Source organism: Aulonocara sp. 'chitande type north' Nkhata Bay, linkage group LG7 (genome assembly GCF_057382095.1).
Source record: "Aulonocara sp. 'chitande type north' Nkhata Bay isolate Kocher_YH1m ecotype deep benthic linkage group LG7, A_spYH_male_GT1.1, whole genome shotgun sequence".
NCBI classification, from domain to species: Eukaryota; Metazoa; Chordata; class Actinopteri; order Cichliformes; family Cichlidae; genus Aulonocara; species Aulonocara sp. 'chitande type north' Nkhata Bay.
The window spans coordinates 20,182,762-20,204,209 of NC_141350.1; the positions used below are offsets into that span (position 1 = coordinate 20,182,762).

A 21,448-nucleotide genomic window follows, 5' to 3' on the forward strand; every position below is an offset into this window, starting at 1 on the left:
GTGACCTCCAGGTTGGATTATTGTAACTCCTTGTACTACGGTCTTCCCTCTTCTCTTCTTCTTAGACTGCAAACAGTCCAAAATGCAGCAGCCCGCCACTTGACTGGTACGAGTAAATTTTGCCCTATTACTCCTGTTTTAGCTAGCTTGCATTGGCTGCCCATAAAGTACCGTATTCAATTTAAAATATTACTCCTTACATTCAAAACTATTAGTAAATTAGCGCCGAGTTATCTTAGTGAACTTCTCAAACCACATACTCCTGCTAGAACACTTAGATCTGCCACTCAACTACTTCTGATGCAACCTAGATCTCGGCTGAAGTCCCCATGGTGACTGTGCGTTTGCTCTGGCTCGACATCCGCGCATCTGATTTATTGTTATGATAATAATAAACGTTTCTTTGCGTTAATAATACAATAGGAAATCAAACATCACTTTGCACGGTCTATTCCCACAGTATCATCAAAGATGCACATAATAATTATTAGTGGATCAGGGTTCAGCTACACATGAAGAATTTCAGACATTGAATCAAAGATGTCGGCCCAATATTTTTTAACCTCGGGACAAAAAACAAAACTGTGGCTTATGTATTTCTCACATATAGGAGAGACCTCAGGGTATATTTTATTTAACCTTTCTCTAGTAAAGTGTAGATGAAGCTTTAAACTGAATCAAGAAGTGTTTTGCATTATAGGAGCATTTATGGATATTCTGCAAACCTTTTTCCCATTGAGTGTCTGTGATTATGATACCTAATTCTTCTTCCCATTTAGATTTGATAAAGGATGAGCTTGCAGGGTTTACTAACATTAAATTCTGAAAGGTGCAAGAGATAAATTTCTCACTACAAGGTGAAAGTTGGAGACACTTATCAAGACCGGAAATGTTGAGACTCTCAAAGACCTGTATATTTCCTGACAGAGTCTGGCAGGTATCTAAAAAAGTCTCTTCCTGATAGCTTGTATATCTCTTGTAACTGATTGAAAGAGGCAAAGACACTGTCCCAATATAGATGACTGACTGAGCAAAGTCCTACCTGTTTTAATGCATTGTCTAGAATAGATGGTTTAAAAGATGGATTGCCTACAATGGGTGTAATAGGGGATAGAGACTTCAAATTAAAACATAGTTTAATCTGCTTAAAAATACATAGGGTGCTATGTATTACCACATTGCCATCATACATAGACTTATCAATGGGCAGTATAGCTATATAGTAAAGCTGACAAGCTTCCTGCTCCAGTTGCGACCATGTGAGGGGATTGCCGTTGTCTGCTAACCAGTATGTCATAAATTTTATATGCAAAGCCCAGTAATAGAACAAGAAATTCAGAAGCGCTAACCCTCCCTCCGTTTTAGACTTGCAAAGCTGTTTCCTAGCAATTCTATGTGTTTTATTGCCCCATAAAAAAGGTAAGAGGAGTGAATTCAGGTTTTTAAAAAATGTTTTAGGAAGGAATACAGAGAGATGTTGAAATAAGTACAACCACAATCAAAATTATAATTTTTATAGGATTAACTCTACCAATGAGTGATATAGGAAGTGAATTGTACACTTGACTGAAGCTCAGATATTAAGGGAGAGAAGTTAGATTTTAATAGAGAGGAATAGCATTTTGTAACCTGAATACCCAGATAAGTGAGCTTCTCATAAGCTATACTGAATGGGAGGTTTTGCAGCCATGATGGGTTACTCACATGTATTAGTTCACTTTTATTCAGATTTATCCTGTATCCAGAGAAAGACCCAAATAACTTAATTTTGTCTAATATGGCAGGAATAGTCTTTCCTGGCTGGGTGATATATAATAACACATCATTCGCATAGAGTGAGATTTTATTAGTAGTTGTATCAGTATTTTTTTTAAAAATAGATCCCTGTTTTGTCGCTCTATATAAGCCAAAGGATAGTGATAGATTCTGGTTAGTAAGAATGCGAGCATGAGGATTGCCATAAAGAAAACTTACCACTGAAATAAATTTCTTGCCCAATTTAAATCTTTCCAATATTTCGAACAAATAGGGCCATTCAATCTGGTCAAATGCCTTCTCAGCGTCGAGTGCCAAAACTGCCAACTCTTCTTTAGGTCTGGCAGTGGAGTAAATAATGTCGAATAGTCACCTGAGATTAAAAAAAAGAATTTCTCTGGGGTATAAATCCAGTTTTATCAGGGTGTACTAACTGTGTTAAAAGGGGCTTAATCTACTGGCAAATACTTTAGACAATAGTTTCCCATTCAGATTTAGCAAGGTGATGGGACGATAAGAACCTGCATTCTCAGCATTCCTACCTTTTTTTTTTTTATAAATAACAGTTATAATTGCCTCTGTAAGGGTGGGAGGGAGGACTTTATCTGCTAGAGCTTGAGTGAATGTTTTATGCAGGTATGGGCACAAAATCTCACTAAATTTCTTATAAAATTTGCTGGGGATGCCATCTGGTCCAAGAGCCTTATTGGTTTTACTAATTGCCTTCTTGATCCCCTCTACTGTTATTTCTGAGTTTAAGCATGTGAGTTCATCCTCCCCTAGGTTTGGAAAAGTGCAGCTATCCAAGAACTTTTTCGTAGAGTCACAATCTATATTTTGTTTAGCATATAAACTTTGATAAAATTGGAAATAGTGATTGTTAATGTCTCCGGGGTCCATTAAAGCCTTAACTGCATTATTTTTAATTTTATGAATTGTACTGTCTTGTTCTTGTTTCCTAAGTTTTCTTGCTAGTATTTTATGCGATTTGTCACCAAGCTCAGAGTATTTCTGCTTGGTGCACAAAAAGGCTTTACTGATTTTTGCTGAGAGTAGATTATTATATTCATATTTTAAAGACAGTATTTTCTTAGGTAGCATTGTGGATGGCGTTTGGGCATTCTCTTTATCCAGATCTTTAATTTGTTTGTCCAAGTCAAGGAGCTTAGCCCGGTTTCTCTTCCTTCTGGCTGATTTAAAAGAGATAATAGTACCCCTTAAATACTCCCAAAGTGTAGCAGGCTTAGTTTCTGAGTTTTCATTTACCACAAAATACAGAGAGATCAGTGTTTCCAAATATTCATGAAAATCCTTCGCACCTAACAGTAGAGGGTTGCTGCAGTCTAGTTGCATTTGGATGTTTAAGGTTAATGTGACAGGGGGGTGATCAGAGATGACAATATTGTGATATTTTGTGTCAATTTTGTGTCAATGACATGTGGCATTAATTCAAATCAAATGGTGCCATTAAATAGGAAGGAAACTGAAAGGATCCGATGTCTTCATGAATGAACATCTGATAAAAAGAAATGCGGACATTGCCAGGAAAGCACGTTACTTGAAGAAACAGGGAAAAATTCAAAATACATGGACCACCAACTGCAAAGTATTCATTAAACTCAATGGAACACCGGAACAAGCCAAAGTGTTGGTCATCAGAAATATGGAAGAGCTGGACAAATACTGAGGTCAACTTACTCTGGAGGTATGAATACACATGTGACGTGACACACAACACAACACATGGCACAGTCCAAAAGAACTTCATCTGCATCCGGCAACAATATCAACATGACTCATTGGAATTCTCTTTATGATAATCTGGAACTGAGAACATTTCGATACACAGACCATAATGTTCTAGACTTAGAAAAGGATATAGACCCGGAAAATAATTTCTTCTACAACATCAGCTGTAACTGCTGCTACTTCACTGATGAACAGTTTAAGCACACCATCAACACGGAAAATAAATTATCAATAATCCATTTTAATAGCAGAAGTCTGTATGCCAACTTCAACAATATAAAGGAATATCTAAATGAGTTGACAAATCCATTTGGAATTATTGCCATTTCTGAAACATGGATCAATGCGGAGAAAGGAATGGACTTTGGACTGGAGGGATATGAAGTGAATTTTGTAAATAGAAGGAACAAGAGTGGAGGGGGAGTAGCTGTGTATGTGGATAAAAACCTAAACTACAAGGTGGTAGAAAGTATGACAACTGTAATTGATAATTTACTAGAATGTATAACAATTGAAATTTATAAGGAAAAAGAAAAAAATGTAATAATTAGCTGTATATATAGAACACCTGGCTCTAGTATTCAAGTATTTAATGACTTCATAGAGGAAATATTCTCTAAAACAAATCAAAAAGTTATGTTTATCTGTGGTGATTTTAATATTGACCTGTTGAATCCAAAAAAGCATAAAATGACCGACGAATTCCTAAACACTATGTACAGTTTGAGTTTACATCCTAAAATAACCAGGCCTAGCAGAATTACACCACATTGTGCCACCTTACTTGACAATATTTTCACTAACAATATGGAAAACAACATTGTGAGCGGAATATTAATTAATGACATCAGTGATCACCTACCAGTTTTTGCAGTTTATGACACTAATTATAAGAAAAATCAGCATGAAGAACAACTGAGATACAGACGTGTAAGGACGGAAGAAACTATGACTGCATTTAAGAACGATCTATTAAATCAGGACTGGGACAAGGTGTACAAAGAAGCTGATATCGATATTGCATATGGCATATTTTTAAGAATATTCATGGAGTTGTACGATAAAAACTGTCCAACAATAAAATACAACAGAAAGCACAAATATTCAGATAGACCATGGCTCACTAAGGGTTTACAAAATGCATGTAAAAAGAAAAATACACTCTATAGGGAATACCTAAAACAAAGAACAAAAGAAGCTGAAAATAAATATAAAAAATACAAAAATAAGTTGACCAATATTATACGTGTATGTAGAAAGGAGTATTATAGTAAAATATTGAACAACAATAAACATAATATGAAAGGAATATGGGATGTTTTAAACGGTATCATTAAAAATAATTCTGGACAACAAAGTTATCCACAATACTTTATCGATAATGGCAATATTATGGAAAACACTGCTGATAAGGTCAACAGCTTTAATCATTATTTTGTAAATATTGGACCAAAACTGGCAGAACAAATTCCTGAGTCACTGCCATCAGTAGAATGTAGTGAAAACCTGATTGATAGGAACCCTAACTCAATGTTCCTCACATCAGTGGAGGAAAAAGAAATAATTGACATTGTACACATGTGTAAATATAAAACATCCACTGATTGTAATGATATTGACATGAAAATCGTCAAGAAGGTCATTGAAGGAATTGTAGGACCTCTAATATATATTTGCAACTTATCATTTCAGACGGGAAAAGTGCCAAACAAAATGAAAATAGCTAAAGTTGTGCCGCTGTATAAAACCGGGGATAGACGCCACTTCACAAATTACAGGCCCGTTTCTTTACTACCACAATTCTCCAAAATCCTAGAAAACCTGTTTAATAAACGATTAGACAAATTCTTAGATAAATATAAATTACTCTCTGACAGTCAATATGGATTCAGATCAAAAAGATCAACATCTCTGGCATTAATCGAATCAATTGAGGAGATTACGAATGCTATAGATCAGAAACAGTATGCAGCTGGAGTATTTCTGGATCTCAAGAAAGCATTCGACACAATCAATCATGACATATTAATTAATAAACTGGAACGGTATGGGATTAGGGGGGTTGTACTGCAATGGGTGAAAAATTATTTAAGTGACCGGAAACAATTTGTGAAGCTGGGTGTCCATTCCTCATCATGCTTGGACATTGCTTGTGGTGTTCCACAAGGCTCTGTACTGGGTCCAAAATTATTTATTATTTATATAAATGATATTTGTAAGGCATCTGATATATTAAAATTAGTATTATTTGCAGATGACACAAATATTTTTTGTTCTGGGGGGAATCTAAAGGAGCTGCTGGATACAATTACTTCAGAAATGTGCAAAATTAAAAAATGGTTTAACAGGAACAAACTATCGCTAAATCTAAGTAAAACTAAAATTATCTTATTTGGGAATTCCCTTAGAAATGCACAAGTGCAGATTCATGTAGATGGTGTGGAAATTGAAAGAGTACTTGAACATAAGTTTCTTGGTGTGATTATAGATGATAAATTAAACTGGAAGTCTCATATAAATCATATACATAACAAAATTTCAAGAAGTGTCTCAATCTTGAGTAAAGTAAAACACATTCTGGACCACAAATCACTCCACATTCTCTATTGTTCCCTGATTGCACCGTATTTGAATTACTGTGCAGAGGTTTGGGGCAATACTTACAAATGTTCGCTATCATCAATCTTTATATTACAAAAAAGGGCCATAAGGATAATCCATAAAACTGGTTACAGAGATCATACAAATCCACTATTCTTAAAATCAAAAATTCTAAAATTCACAGATCTGGTTCATTTTCTCACAGCACAAATTATATATAAAGCAATAAATAACCTGCTTCCTGACAATATTCTAAAAATGTTTTCTAAAAGGGAACGGGGATACAATTTGAGGGGGGAATTAAATTTAAAACATCCTCGTATCCGTACAACATTAAAAAGTTTTTGCATCTCTGTGTGTGGAGTGAAGCTGTGGAACAGACTAAGTAAAGATATGAAGCAATGTCCAAGCATGGCGCAGTTTAAAAAGCGGTTTAAGGATATGGTTTTTACAGGGTACAGGGAAAAGGTAGAGATTTGATAGGGTGTTCTTGTCTAATATTTTCATGTGTGTGCGCATGCACGGGTTTGTTGGTATGGGTATATATGTATGTGTATATGTATGTATGTATGTATATATATGTGTATATGTATATGTATATATGTATATATGTGTATATGTGTATATGTGTATGTGTATATATATATGTGTATATGTGTGTGTATGTATGTGTGTATGTATATATATATATATATATATATATATATATATATATAAAATTGTAGGTTGTGTATCCTTCAGGTGTTAATGGGGTTATTGAAAATGTGTATATGTGCGTATGTGTGTATATACGTAGGTATGGATAGATAGAAACATATATGTGTATATATTAAAAAAAAAAAAAAAAAATTACACATAATATATAATGTAATTACAAGGAGGTATTTCTGTAGTCTATTGATACTAGATAGTGGAAAAGGGGTGGGATTAAATAAGCTTATGCTTCTTCCTGCTCCTTTTTGAACATGGACGTTATTTGGAGTTGTGGTTGCTCGTTTTCCTTTTGTTTGCTTTGTTCATTTGTCTCTTTTAATTCTATTTTTTTTTTATACTTTTTCAACATGTTCAAAATAAAGATTCAATCAATCAATCAAATATGCATAATCAAAATATTACAGTACACACAGGTTATTTAATTTATAAATTATTTCCAATTTTTCAAAAGATTTATTTCAGCAAAACAATAACTGTCATTGTATTGTAGAGCTTATGAAAAACATTGTTAGAGGCACAATTTCTTCGTTTGATTTCCGAACACCAGTAAAATGATTCTGATGCTATTTAAACGTGATAAAAATGAGTCAACTTTGAGCCAATGACACAATGAAAACCGACTTTGATGATAAACTCGGGCATGATAATGCGCTAAGTAGAGAAATGAGTACTGTGAAATCTTATGACCACTATAGTGAGCTGTGAGTTCAAAGTATGGCTGAATAAAAAAAACAAATATAACTTAATGAATTGAATCATCTAGATTTTTAAACGTGTCTCTTTGCTTTTGAACGCTGTTGTTTCAAATGTTGAAACAAAATGAGCAACAACGCCCTCTGCCGCCTATAACTGTGCTTTACAACAAAGCGGGAACAACCAAAAAAAAGTCCCTCGTGATGTTTTATGTGACCGTGGAGCAGGTAGCTGTTGTTCTCATAGACTGTTGCAGTAGTGTGATAGGTAGGTTTAAGCTGCGTATTATCTACGAAGTATTTCGTCTCAAAATGTGGTGTAAAATGTGGTGTTATCGTCGTCGCTTCTGCGAAAGACAACAGTGGGAGGGGCGTATGCAGAGCTCCAATTGATAGTGTCCCGTGCCGCTAACTCAGCGCAGCAGAGTGGCGCAGCGGAAGCGTGCTGGGCCCATAACCCAGAGGTCGATGGATCGAAACCATCCTCTGCTATGTATGTTTTTTCTTTTCTTTTTTTTAAATTAACTAATCTTACAAGATATGTAACATAATGTTACATTAAATCGTGTAATTACATTCATTTGGAATAAATGTTTATTTTAGTATTAACATCTAATCAAACCACAGTAACTTTATACCTATATACAGTTTATATCTACAACACTATCTTTTTTCTGAAATTCTCACTCTCTTTGTTATGTAATTACTTTCTAAAATGTTTAGAGACAAACAAAATTACTGTCTGCGTTTAATAAAAAGAGCAGAAAACTATATGGTGCCTCATTAATATCAGTTTACAAAGTCAAACCAATTAATGAAAACAGCAATTAAAGTTGCGTTTTTTCACTTTAGTAAAAGGTAAAAATTAAAAAGTAAACGTAAAATCCCACACTTCTGCAGTGTTGTTTTTATTGTATAATTTTTATATTTAAAGCATGTACACATTAAGAATACCATCTGGCATTTATATAAAAGAGAGATGAATACTCTAAATATGTTTCGTTTGCAGTAGTAATTTTTTTAAAATCAGATATTATAATACAGGTAAAAGAAAAATAATAAACTGTTAAAAAACCCCACACGGGGTAGAATGTAATTTATCATTGTTTAAGAAAGTTATGTGTTAATTCCCTTCATGAAAAGTTGAGATAAACATGACATGGGGAAAGAAAATCCCCCAAAGTGAGATTTGCAAGGAACTGTGAACTTTCTATAACTGACAAATGATGTAAGCGTTCAGGAAGCATTCTGGTGTAACTTGCCAGATGCCGTTTTCTGACAGCATGGTGAATGAAATGATAACGTTTGACTTTATGAGGCACAAACAGTTTCTGCCACTTAACATAAAAGGCAACTCCCTGTACAAAACTCAATTTCAAAAAGAATTGTGCACATTTTGACCACACAATCATCACTATAAGATTAAAACATGAGTGCATTATTGTTTTAAAGCTCTCTTAAAATTGACAGACTTAAAAAGACGAAGTTCAACATTTAAGATTAATAAATGAGTTGACGCTGAATTGTTTGAAACACATATTTAAAGGAAATTTAACAGTAGTTTAATGTTTAAAATAGTACACTGAGATGTTGCAGAGGTTGTGTGCAATGTAAATATTTCATTACGTTCACTTCTTAGTGAAAAACTACAAACACTGTGAATCAGACTTTTGCAGAATCACCTTTAGCAGCAATAATTTGAACAAAGCATCCTCTGTATGATTTCATCAGGCTCTCTCATAATTGTAGAGGAATTTTGGTACATTTGATTAGCAGCATATGGCTGCTACTTGTCCTCTCAACTCCCATGGAAGCATTAGGGATGTGCTTAAAAGACTCTAGGGAAGAAGTCAAAATACAAATAAGCATTGCTATGTTGGGTGGACCTCCTTTTTGCTCATTCCACAGAAAAATCGCTGAGATATTAGACAGACCTCCATATAAACAACAGCTGCATACTCTCATATGGGAACTGGGAGTTGGATTAGTGTGTGTGTGTGTGTGTGTGTGTGCTAATATTTCTTTCCAGTTTTTCAGCCACAAGTACAGTATTGCGTTCGCAAAAAGCAAACACCAATCAGCTGAAAAGGCTTTTATGTAGAAATGCACAATATGTGATGTTTTTATAGGAAAACACTACATAAGTGTTCAAAGCACCCTTTGGAAAAAATTAAACAATATCTTCAAATGGCATTGTCTGGGACTGCATTATAACCATGTGAATAATACTTTAATACCTACTTTCACTAGTTCATGATTAGAATGCCACACTTACAAAATTTGTTTCTATTGCAGTTCAATGTTTAATTCTTTATACATTTATTATTATATTTATAGAATTATGAAGATGGAGACAGAAAAAGGCTTTTGTCTAACATAAAGACACTGACATATAGCAGAAAGCACAATAGTGATGCAAAAGCATTTATTTGAAACCATGAAGAGTTAGCTTAAATGATTTATTGACAATACATCAGTCAAGCATCAGAATAACTGACTTAAACTTAGGTCTGTGAGATAATAGTTATTCCTATTACAATGCATTCATGAATTCATTGCCATTGGGAGTTTCACTTCAGTTGGTCAACTGAGAATCGTTGGTCTCATTTTTAATACTACAAAGTTTTCTTTCTTCTACAAAATGCAGCCCCGATGCTTTACCCATAATTCATAAACAACTGCAAGCTTAGATTTTTTCTTCCATTGGGGTAAATGAGAACATTTCTCTACATGTAATATAAGAAATAAAAATGCAATAAAAATGTTGAGATAAACATGATAGTGGGGGGAAATTGGCAAAAGCAAGATTCGCAAGGAACCGGGATTTTTCTATAACTGACAAATGATGTAAGCGTTCATGGAACATTCTGGTGTAACTTGCCAGATGCCGTTTTCTGACAGCATGGTGCAGCCTGTATCTTGGATGGATTTGTCTGGCTGACCTTCTCCCCACTTGGTAAATGTCAGACGTTGGTTTTTCATATCCACCTCAAAATTTCCCTCTGCCTTTTTGTTGTTGACACTGATCCAAGCTGCCTTGTAAACATCGCCAAACACTTGAGTCAGTGCGTTGTTCTCCTCCTCGTTCTGGGGCAAAGCCAACTCTATGTGTTGTTGGGAGCAGAATTCGACAGCCCTGGAGAAAGAGCCTCTCTCCTTGTTGGACACAAAGTATTTCTGACCAACTCTCCGGACAAAATGATAGTTAATGGCTAGAGAACAGAAAAATGTAATAAAGCAAACTGTTACTCTTAGGCTTTTTATTTAAAATCAATCTAATGTTGTAGAGACATGGAAAACTGTCACACAGAAATATGATGATGAATATGATGACTTATCAATCATGTCTGAAAATTAGACTTAAAGTTGCATTTTTTAGATGTCCTGTGAATTTGACAAAAACAGTTCTTTGTAACTGAGTTGTGTTTGAATTTGAATTAAAAACACATGATTGTGACACTTACCGAGCTCTAGCTTGGCAAGTCTGTCCTTCAAAGCTCTGAGGTCTGGGCAGCTCGTCTCAGTAGCAGCTGGATCAAACAGATCAAGTTAGTGAACTTTACACAGAGGCCACACTTACAGCTCTGCTGTACCTACAAATGGCCATTTAAAGTTTCTTCGTTTTATGCCTCACTTTTAACCACTGACAGATTTTCTTTTCCAAACTTTTATTTATTTATGACATGGAAGGAATTGTTGTTGTTTTTCTGATTTCTGAAATGATTAGATAATCACTCTGTTAAACTTACGGGCTCTTTAAACTGTTTCAGGATGTTTTGTTCAGTCATGAGAGAAATATGGAAAAAACAAGTGGTTACCATTTGTAAACTGTTTTTCTAGCTCATCCATCATCGTTGACATGCTGCTAACCAGCATGTAAATTTAGACAGTGATCAAATTACCCCCATGTGAATTATGTTGTGGGCACTTATGATCAACAAATCAGAAGATAACATGAGAAAATACAAAATGCGTGCAGGCATAAATTGTTTTATATACTCCAGCTTTGAGTAAATGTAACCAACCAAAACAACTGAGGCCTTGTGAGAAATTTGTGTGACTACAAATGTTACAGAGAGAACGACAGTCTACAGTCAAGCTTCCCTTTAGACTTTACAGACTATAAATACAGTAGACTTATTTCTAATCCTGCGCCTGCCTAATTGTGTCACCATATGCATAGATTTCAAGGCACATCAGGGGACACATAGCCTTTATCTTTAGAAAACATGCCAGATAACTGAGGTGTACATGATCTAAAGCAATCATTGCAAAAAAAAGGTGTTTAAGTGTAAACTTTACAGCATGTTCCACGAACGCCAGGATATCCAGGTATCCCAGGAAATCCTCGGTCCCCTGCAGAATAGATAAACAGGTAGTGAGCCAGCTAAAGGTGCTTGTGGCTTCAAAATCAAATATATTTGTCTGTCCAAATAAAAAATAAATGACCTAAATTTAGTTCGAAATTACATCCTTTAAAATACTGCTGGAATGAAGTAATAACATCGGTTATTTTGACCTTTAATCCCCGGTAATCCAGGAACACCATCTCGTCCAGGTGGTCCTATCATCCCAGCAAACCCAGGATATCCGGGATCTCCTTTTTCACCTTTTTGACCTGGAGGACCAGGAGGCTGACTGAAGCTGACAGTGGCCATCAAGCAGATGACGGAGAATAAAAGAAGCAGTCTCATCTTCGTAGTTCAGAACTGAAATTTTGGTTAAATATAGTATTAAGTTTTCCATATAAAAGCCATGTAGCCCTAACCCTCAAATGGAAGAATGATAAATTTTCCAATTATAGACATTCTTTATGCAGAAATTGCTAAATTTAATTAATTTTTTCTAGCTAGTGTGTTGTACTTCTTTATCTTTGTTGTTTTAAAGTGTTTTCAAGAGTTAAAACCATTTGGTAGCACAAAATTTAGTACAATACAGAGATAAACAGGAGAGAACTCACCCCACCAACGAGAAGTGATGTGCTGGGCATACTGCTTCTTTGCTGCTTCCACAGAAAAAGAACTGAGATATTTGCTAGAAGTAATGTGGGAGGGATTCAGTCCACAGTAAGCAGCTGGAACATCTCATTAGGGATTGTCCATTAACCTCCCTCCTTTCAAACCAAAAAAAGGCCACTGTGTTGTGATACCTTAAAGACTCTATGAATCTAAACATGAGAATACGGATTTGACGTAGTTATGGGTGAATGCAGAAATGATAACGTTTGACTTTATGAGGCACAAACAGTTTCTGCCACTTAACATAAAAGGCAACTCCCTGTACAAAACTCAATTTCAAAAAGAATTGTGCACATTTTGACCACACAATCATCACTATAAGATTAAAACATGAGTGCATTATTGTTTTAAAGCTCTCTTAAAATTGACAGACTTAAAAAGACGAAGTTCAACATTTAAGATTAATAAATGAGTTGACGCTGAATTGTTTGAAACACATATTTAAAGGAAATTTAACAGTAGTTTAATGTTTAAAATAGTACACTGAGATGTTGCAGAGGTTGTGTGCAATGTAAATATTTCATTACGTTCACTTCTTAGTGAAAAACTACAAACACTGTGAATCAGACTTTTGCAGAATCACCTTTAGCAGCAATAATTTGAACAAAGCATCCTCTGTATGATTTCATCAGGCTCTCTCATAATTGTAGAGGAATTTTGGTACATTTGATTAGCAGCATATGGCTGCTACTTGTCCTCTCAACTCCCATGGAAGCATTAGGGATGTGCTTAAAAGACTCTAGGGAAGAAGTCAAAATACAAATAAGCATTGCTATGTTGGGTGGACCTCCTTTTTGCTCATTCCACAGAAAAATCGCTGAGATATTAGACAGACCTCCATATAAACAACAGCTGCATACTCTCATATGGGAACTGGGAGTTGGATTAGTGTGTGTGTGTGTGTGTGTGTGTGTGTGTGTGTGTGCTAATATTTCTTTCCAGTTTTTCAGCCACAAGTACAGTATTGCGTTCGCAAAAAGCAAACACCAATCAGCTGAAAAGGCTTTTATGTAGAAATGCACAATATGTGATGTTTTTATAGGAAAACACTACATAAGTGTTCAAAGCACCCTTTGGAAAAAATTAAACAATATCTTCAAATGGCATTGTCTGGGACTGCATTATAACCATGTGAATAATACTTTAATACCTACTTTCACTAGTTCATGATTAGAATGCCACACTTACAAAATTTGTTTCTATTGCAGTTCAATGTTTAATTCTTTATACATTTATTATTATATTTATAGAATTATGAAGATGGAGACAGAAAAAGGCTTTTGTCTAACATAAAGACACTGACATATAGCAGAAAGCACAATAGTGATGCAAAAGCATTTATTTGAAACCATGAAGAGTTAGCTTAAATGATTTATTGACAATACATCAGTCAAGCATCAGAATAACTGACTTAAACTTAGGTCTGTGAGATAATAGTTATTCCTATTACAATGCATTCATGAATTCATTGCCATTGGGAGTTTCACTTCAGTTGGTCAACTGAGAATCGTTGGTCTCATTTTTAATACTACAAAGTTTTCTTTCTTCTACAAAATGCAGCCCCGATGCTTTACCCATAATTCATAAACAACTGCAAGCTTAGATTTTTTCTTCCATTGGGGTAAATGAGAACATTTCTCTACATGTAATATAAGAAATAAAAATGCAATAAAAATGTTGAGATAAACATGATAGTGGGGGGAAATTGGCAAAAGCAAGATTCGCAAGGAACCGGGATTTTTCTATAACTGACAAATGATGTAAGCGTTCATGGAACATTCTGGTGTAACTTGCCAGATGCCGTTTTCTGACAGCATGGTGCAGCCTGTATCTTGGATGGATTTGTCTGGCTGACCTTCTCCCCACTTGGTAAATGTCAGACGTTGGTTTTTCATATCCACCTCAAAATTTCCCTCTGCCTTTTTGTTGTTGACACTGATCCAAGCTGCCTTGTAAACATCGCCAAACACTTGAGTCAGTGCGTTGTTCTCCTCCTCGTTCTGGGGCAAAGCCAACTCTATGTGTTGTTGGGAGCAGAATTCGACAGCCCTGGAGAAAGAGCCTCTCTCCTTGTTGGACACAAAGTATTTCTGACCAACTCTCCGGACAAAATGATAGTTAATGGCTAGAGAACAGAAAAATGTAATAAAGCAAACTGTTACTCTTAGGCTTTTTATTTAAAATCAATCTAATGTTGTAGAGACATGGAAAACTGTCACACAGAAATATGATGATGAATATGATGACTTATCAATCATGTCTGAAAATTAGACTTAAAGTTGCATTTTTTAGATGTCCTGTGTATTTGACAAAAACAGTTCTTTGTAACTGAGTTGTGTTTGAATTTGAATTAAAAACACATGATTGTGACACTTACCGAGCTCTAGCTTGGCAAGTCTGTCCTTCAAAGCTCTGAGGTCTGGGCAGCTCGTCTCAGTAGCAGCTGGATCAAACAGATCAAGTTAGTGAACTTTACACAGAGGCCACACTTACAGCTCTGCTGTACCTACAAATGGCCATTTAAAGTTTCTTCGTTTTATGCCTCACTTTTAACCACTGACAGATTTTCTTTTCCAAACTTTTATTTATTTATGACATGGAAGGAATTGTTGTTGTTTTTCTGATTTCTGAAATTATTAGATAATCACTCTGTTAAGCTTACGGGCTCTTTAAACTGTTTCAGGATGTTTTGTTCAGTCATGAGAGAAATATGGAAAAAACAAGTGGTTACCATTTGTAAACTGTTTTTCTAGCTCATCCATCATCGTTGACATGCTGCTAACCAGCATGTAAATTTAGACAGTGATCAAATTACCCCCATGTGAATTATGTTGTGGGCACTTATGATCAACAAATCAGAAGATAACATGAGAAAATACAAAATGCGTGCAGGCATAAATTGTTTTATATACTCCAGCTTTGAGTAAATGTAACCAACCAAAACAACTGAGGCCTTGTGAGAAATTTGTGTGACTACAAATGTTACAGAGAGAACGACAGTCTACAGTCAAGCTTCCCTTTAGACTTTACAGACTATAAATACAGTAGACTTATTTCTAATCCTGCGCCTGCCTAATTGTGTCACCATATGCATAGATTTCAAGGCACATCAGGGGACACATAGCCTTTATCTTTAGAAAACATGCCAGATAACTGAGGTGTACATGATCTAAAGCAATCATTGCAAAAAAAAGGTGTTTAAGTGTAAACTTTACAGCATGTTCCACGAACGCCAGGATATCCAGGTATCCCAGGAAATCCTCGGTCCCCTGCAGAATAGATAAACAGGTAGTGAGCCAGCTAAAGGTGCTTGTGGCTTCAAAATCAAATATATTTGTCTGTCCAAATAAAAAATAAATGACCTAAATTTAGTTCGAAATTACATCCTTTAAAATACTGCTGGAATGAAGTAATAACATCGGTTATTTTGACCTTTAATCCCCGGTGATCCAGGAACACCATCTCGTCCAGGTGGTCCTATCATCCCAGCAAACCCAGGATATCCGGGATCTCCTTTTTCACCTTTTTGACCTGGAGGACCAGGAGGCTGACTGAAGCTGACAGTGGCCATCAAGCAGATGACGGAGAATAAAAGAAGCAGTCTCATCTTCGTAGTTCAGAACTGAAATTTTGGTTAAATATAGTATTAAGTTTTCCATATAAAAGCCATGTAGCCCTAACCCTCAAATGGAAGAATGATAAATTTTCCAATTATAGACATTCTTTATGCAGAAATTGCTAAATTTAATTAATTTTTTCTAGCTAGTGTGTTGTACTTCTTTATCTTTGTTGTTTTAAAGTGTTTTCAAGAGTTAAAACCATTTGGTAGCACAAAATTTAGTACAATACAGAGATAAACAGGAGAGAACTCACCCCACCAACGAGAAGTGATGTGCTGGGCATACTGCTTCTTTGCTGCTTCCACAGAAAAAGAACTGAGATATTTGCTAGAAGTAATGTGGGAGGGATTCAGTCCACAGTAAGCAGCTGGAACATCTCATTAGGGATTGTCCATTAACCTCCCTCCTTTCAAACCAAAAAAAGGCCACTGTGTTGTGATACCTTAAAGACTCTATGAATCTAAACATGAGAATACGGATTTGACGTAGTTATGGGTGAATGCAGAAATGATAACGTTTGACTTTATGAGGCACAAACAGTTTCTGCCACTTAACATAAAAGGCAACTCCCTGTACAAAACTCAATTTCAAAAAGAATTGTGCACATTTTGACCACACAATCATCACTATAAGATTAAAACATGAGTGCATTATTGTTTTAAAGCTCTCTTAAAATTGACAGACTTAAAAAGACGAAGTTCAACATTTAAGATTAATAAATGAGTTGACGCTGAATTGTTTGAAACACATATTTAAAGGAAATTTAACAGTAGTTTAATGTTTAAAATAGTACACTGAGATGTTGCAGAGGTTGTGTGCAATGTAAATATTTCATTACGTTCACTTCTTAGTGAAAAACTACAAACACTGTGAATCAGACTTTTGCAGAATCACCTTTAGCAGCAATAATTTGAACAAAGCATCCTCTGTATGATTTCATCAGGCTCTCTCATAATTGTAGAGGAATTTTGGTACATTTGATTAGCAGCATATGGCTGCTACTTGTCCTCTCAACTCCCATGGAAGCATTAGGGATGTGCTTAAAAGACTCTAGGGAAGAAGTCAAAATACAAATAAGCATTGCTATGTTGGGTGGACCTCCTTTTTGCTCATTCCACAGAAAAATCGCTGAGATATTAGACAGACCTCCATATAAACAACAGCTGCATACTCTCATATGGGAACTGGGAGTTGGATTAGTGTGTGTGTGTGTGTGTGTGTGTGTGTGTGTGTGCTAATATTTCTTTCCAGTTTTTCAGCCACAAGTACAGTATTGCGTTCGCAAAAAGCAAACACCAATCAGCTGAAAAGGCTTTTATGTAGAAATGCACAATATGTGATGTTTTTATAGGAAAACACTACATAAGTGTTCAAAGCACCCTTTGGAAAAAATTAAACAATATCTTCAAATGGCATTGTCTGGGACTGCATTATAACCATGTGAATAATACTTTAATACCTACTTTCACTAGTTCATGATTAGAATGCCACACTTACAAAATTTGTTTCTATTGCAGTTCAATGTTTAATTCTTTATACATTTATTATTATATTTATAGAATTATGAAGATGGAGACAGAAAAAGGCTTTTGTCTAACATAAAGACACTGACATATAGCAGAAAGCACAATAGTGATGCAAAAGCATTTATTTGAAACCATGAAGAGTTAGCTTAAATGATTTATTGACAATACATCAGTCAAGCATCAGAATAACTGACTTAAACTTAGGTCTGTGAGATAATAGTTATTCCTATTACAATGCATTCATGAATTCATTGCCATTGGGAGTTTCACTTCAGTTGGTCAACTGAGAATCGTTGGTCTCATTTTTAATACTACAAAGTTTTCTTTCTTCTACAAAATGCAGCCCCGATGCTTTACCCATAATTCATAAACAACTGCAAGCTTAGATTTTTTCTTCCATTGGGGTAAATGAGAACATTTCTCTACATGTAATATAAGAAATAAAAATGCAATAAAAATGTTGAGATAAACATGATAGTGGGGGGAAATTGCCAAAAGCAAGATTCGCAAGGAACCGGGATTTTTCTATAACTGACAAATGATGTAAGCGTTCATGGAACATTCTGGTGTAACTTGCCAGATGCCGTTTTCTGACAGCATGGTGTAGCCTGTATCTTGGATGGATTTGTCTGGCTGACCTTCTCCCCACTTGGTAAATGTCAGACGTTGGTTTTTCATATCCACCTCAAAATTTCCCTCTGCCTTTTTGTTGTTGACACTGATCCAAGCTGCCTTGTAAACATCGCCAAACACTTGAGTCAGTGCGTTGTTCTCCTCCTCGTTCTGGGGCAAAGCCAACTCTATGTGTTGTTGGGAGCAGAATTCGACAGCCCTGGAGAAAGAGCCTCTCTCCTTGTTGGACACAAAGTATTTCTGACCAACTCTCCGGACAAAATGATAGTTAATGGCTAGAGAACAGAAAAATGTCAGGGAACAAACTGTGACTCATAAATCATTATCAACAAAGGTAAATAAGCAATTAGGAAACAATGAAAAAAGCTTCATCTACATGGTGCATTTGTCATAGTTAGATACAAGAAAGGCAAGTAAAATCAAATTTTAAAAACACAGAGCTTGTAGGAACAAGATCACACACCATACCCAAAATCTCTGGAGGCTTCTAAATGAATATGCCAATTCATCAGTCATCTTCAAATGTTTTTAGCTTTGATGTTCTGATCAGCTGTTTTTTATTGCTGCTAACTGTCAATCAACTAACTTTTTCAATGTTGATCAAGTTGTAACATCAGGCAAAAACACTGGATTTATTGTAAATTGCAACAACAAATTATTAACGGATGGTCTTTGAAAGAGTTTTAAATAAACATAATTAATAATGCCTTGATGATGATACTTACCCAGTTCTAACTCAGCAAGTCTGCTTTTTAAGGTTTCAACATCTGGGCAACTGGATTCAACTGTAGCTGAAATTAAATTGTGAGCGTACAACAGGAATGAAAGGAGCTGTGTGGTCTATTTTTCTTTTAAATTACAGAGCATCAACTAATTCACTGTGCAATCTGTCATCAAACTGATCTTGTGCTGTCTGACACAGATTGGACTAATATCAGTATGCTACATGGGATCTTCTCATCTTATTGTATCTTATCTTTACCTTCAGTGCACACTGTTTCTCCAGGGTGCCCAGGAAGCCCATATATTCCTACATCCCCTGAAAGCAAAGAAACAGACATAAAGCCTTCTAAAGTCAAAGTACATAAATATGTGTCAAAATCAAACGATGATAAGAAGTTATATTCTTTACAACATTCTTGTGGTGAACTCATAATATTTTAGACTTTTTTCACCAGGATGTCCACGCAGTCCAGGCAGTCCAGGAATTCCAGTTCGCCCACGTAGTCCAGGCACTCCTTGTGTCCCAGAAACTCCTCGATCTCCTTTCTCACCTTTAAGACCAGGAGGACCTGGAAACTGAGTGTAGGTGATGCGGGCCGACAGGCACAAGATGCACAAAAAAAGAAGTGGGCTCATCTTCTCAGTGAAGAACTGAAATGATAATTAAAAATATATGTAATGTACGTTTTTCCCAGATTTACCTTGGTTTAACTGATTCAATGTGTAACAAAAATGAAATCTGATCTTTCAAAACAGAGATTGTATTAAATATTGTGATTGTAGCTCCGAGGGATTTTCTAGGTATATGTTTAGAATGTCAAGCAATACTTCAAACAATATGTAACTCGCATGATAACATTAAATTTAGTAGAATAAAGCAGTAAGCAGGAAAGTACTTACAATATAAATGAAGAGCAGTCTGTTGGGTGTACTGCCTCACTGCTAATGTCCCAACAAAATAACTGAGATATTAGGTAGAACTAATGTAAGATGGATCGTTCTCTCCAAAGTAAACAACAGCTACAAAATCCCATTTGGGATAGAAAAAAATGTCAGAATGTAGAATCCTCCCTCTTGTGCTGAAGCACAACCTACTTTCCAGATTGATATTTTTTCAGCACTCTTTATTTCCCCACCACAAATAAAGCATGGTTTAAGACAAAAAACAGTCTTTCTTCAGGTATTTGTGCACAGACGAACTTCAGTGTGAAACAAAGTATGGTGACACAGAGCATAGTTTTCATGCAATAGAAATACCACACTCACAAAATGTATGTTTCTGAAAAGTATAAATACTTGGCTTGGGTCTGTTTTGAACATTTAAAACTTCAAACATGTTGAACTTAGTGTAGCAAAGACATTGACAGAGACATATGGGGCCAAGTTGATGATAAAGATTACTAAATGAGCTTCAGATTTCCAGTTTTGGAAACAATGCAACAGTCGTCAACTTGTTGCGAACAATTAACTTAACTCGTTGTTAAGACAAATAGGATTGTTGTGTTTTAATTGCTCATTTGTTTCATAATTTCTTTATCAGTGCATGAAAAATGTCTACGATAATATGTTTCTAAAGTGAATTGCATCTCCAAGGTGGTCCCTGAGAATTGTTGCACAGACAGCAAATCCAAATCCATGTATAGTAATTATGCACAGGGAGACATTATGAATCCAGATAAACAGTAAAATCTTTACTTGTGTCAAAATTTGTGACAGGCACAAGAGGCAGAAAAAAGCAGCTCTTAATGCATCCATTTAACTGTTAGTAATAATTATTGCTTTATTGAAGTTTTGAAAATATCTTTGGTTAAGTAACTGTTTTTGAGACCCCGTTAGAGTCAAAATTTTGTTGCTTCTGGAGTCCAAAAGTCTTCTGCTTATAGCCTTTTTTTGTGTGTCCAGACTATTCTTTGACATTCTTTAAAATTACACTTTTGTCTCATTGCATGTTTGCAACACCTTTTAAATTGCTAACTTATGGTCACAGCTGGCTATTCTCTTGGGAAGCAGGGTTGCTTCCGATTCCATTGGAATCTTTTAATAATGACTTGAGTACGGAATTATATATTGGTTAAAAGTGGCATATGAGAGAAAACATCATCACTAAAATTTAATTTCACTGGCACAGGCATTCATTCCCACTTGCACAATTAAATTCTTTGAAAGTGTCCAACAGCGCTCCAGCTGATTCATGCTGTCACAGTTAGTTCTGATCTCAAAGCTGAATTCTGCTCGCTAAAATCAATCTGATCTGACTACTTGCTAAACAGACCTGTTGAGTCAGGATAAAAATGGCAAAAGGGTGATTTACACAAGCACTCCTATGTGTGTCCGTGCTCTCTGCGGTAGAGTATCACTTCCTAGGGATGGGCAAATTAAGCTTTCTGAAGCATTGAAGTACTGCAAAACGGTTCATT

The 21,448-nt window shown here is 35.5% G+C and overlaps 3 protein-coding genes and 1 non-coding gene across 4 annotated transcripts; 1 reads left to right on the forward strand and 3 right to left on the reverse strand.

The window, feature by feature from the left end:
• Positions 1 to 7,931: 7,931 nt before the first annotated feature.
• On the forward strand, positions 7,932 to 8,003 carry trnam-cau (transfer RNA methionine (anticodon CAU)). The gene has a single exon. It is a non-coding gene; the product is annotated as a tRNA-Met (tRNA).
• A 1,916-nt stretch (positions 8,004 to 9,919) lies between these two features.
• Positions 9,920 to 12,624, reverse strand: LOC147325043 (mannose-binding protein C-like). The gene is made up of 5 exons (XM_086299320.1): positions 12,472 to 12,624; positions 12,031 to 12,220; positions 11,814 to 11,867; positions 10,976 to 11,041; positions 9,920 to 10,723 (listed from the first exon to the last, which is right to left on the reverse strand). The coding sequence occupies exons 2-5, from the start codon at positions 12,203 to 12,205 to the stop codon at positions 10,341 to 10,343; spliced, it is 678 nt and encodes a 225-aa protein (XP_086155446.1). The 5' UTR covers positions 12,206 to 12,220; positions 12,472 to 12,624; the 3' UTR covers positions 9,920 to 10,340.
• A 1,226-nt stretch (positions 12,625 to 13,850) lies between these two features.
• On the reverse strand, positions 13,851 to 16,555 carry LOC147325044 (mannose-binding protein C-like). Its single transcript, XM_086299321.1, has 5 exons — positions 16,403 to 16,555; positions 15,962 to 16,151; positions 15,745 to 15,798; positions 14,907 to 14,972; positions 13,851 to 14,654 (listed from the first exon to the last, which is right to left on the reverse strand). Exons 2-5 carry the CDS (start codon positions 16,134 to 16,136, stop codon positions 14,272 to 14,274), a joined length of 678 nt encoding a protein of 225 aa, XP_086155447.1. The 5' UTR covers positions 16,137 to 16,151; positions 16,403 to 16,555; the 3' UTR covers positions 13,851 to 14,271.
• Positions 16,556 to 17,779: 1,224 nt separating this feature from the next.
• On the reverse strand, positions 17,780 to 20,082 carry LOC147325045 (mannose-binding protein C-like). The gene is made up of 5 exons (XM_086299322.1): positions 19,932 to 20,082; positions 19,484 to 19,682; positions 19,291 to 19,347; positions 19,034 to 19,099; positions 17,780 to 18,583 (listed from the first exon to the last, which is right to left on the reverse strand). Exons 2-5 carry the CDS (start codon positions 19,665 to 19,667, stop codon positions 18,201 to 18,203), a joined length of 690 nt encoding a protein of 229 aa, XP_086155448.1. The 5' UTR covers positions 19,668 to 19,682; positions 19,932 to 20,082; the 3' UTR covers positions 17,780 to 18,200.
• Between the last annotated feature and the right edge of the window lie 1,366 nt (positions 20,083 to 21,448).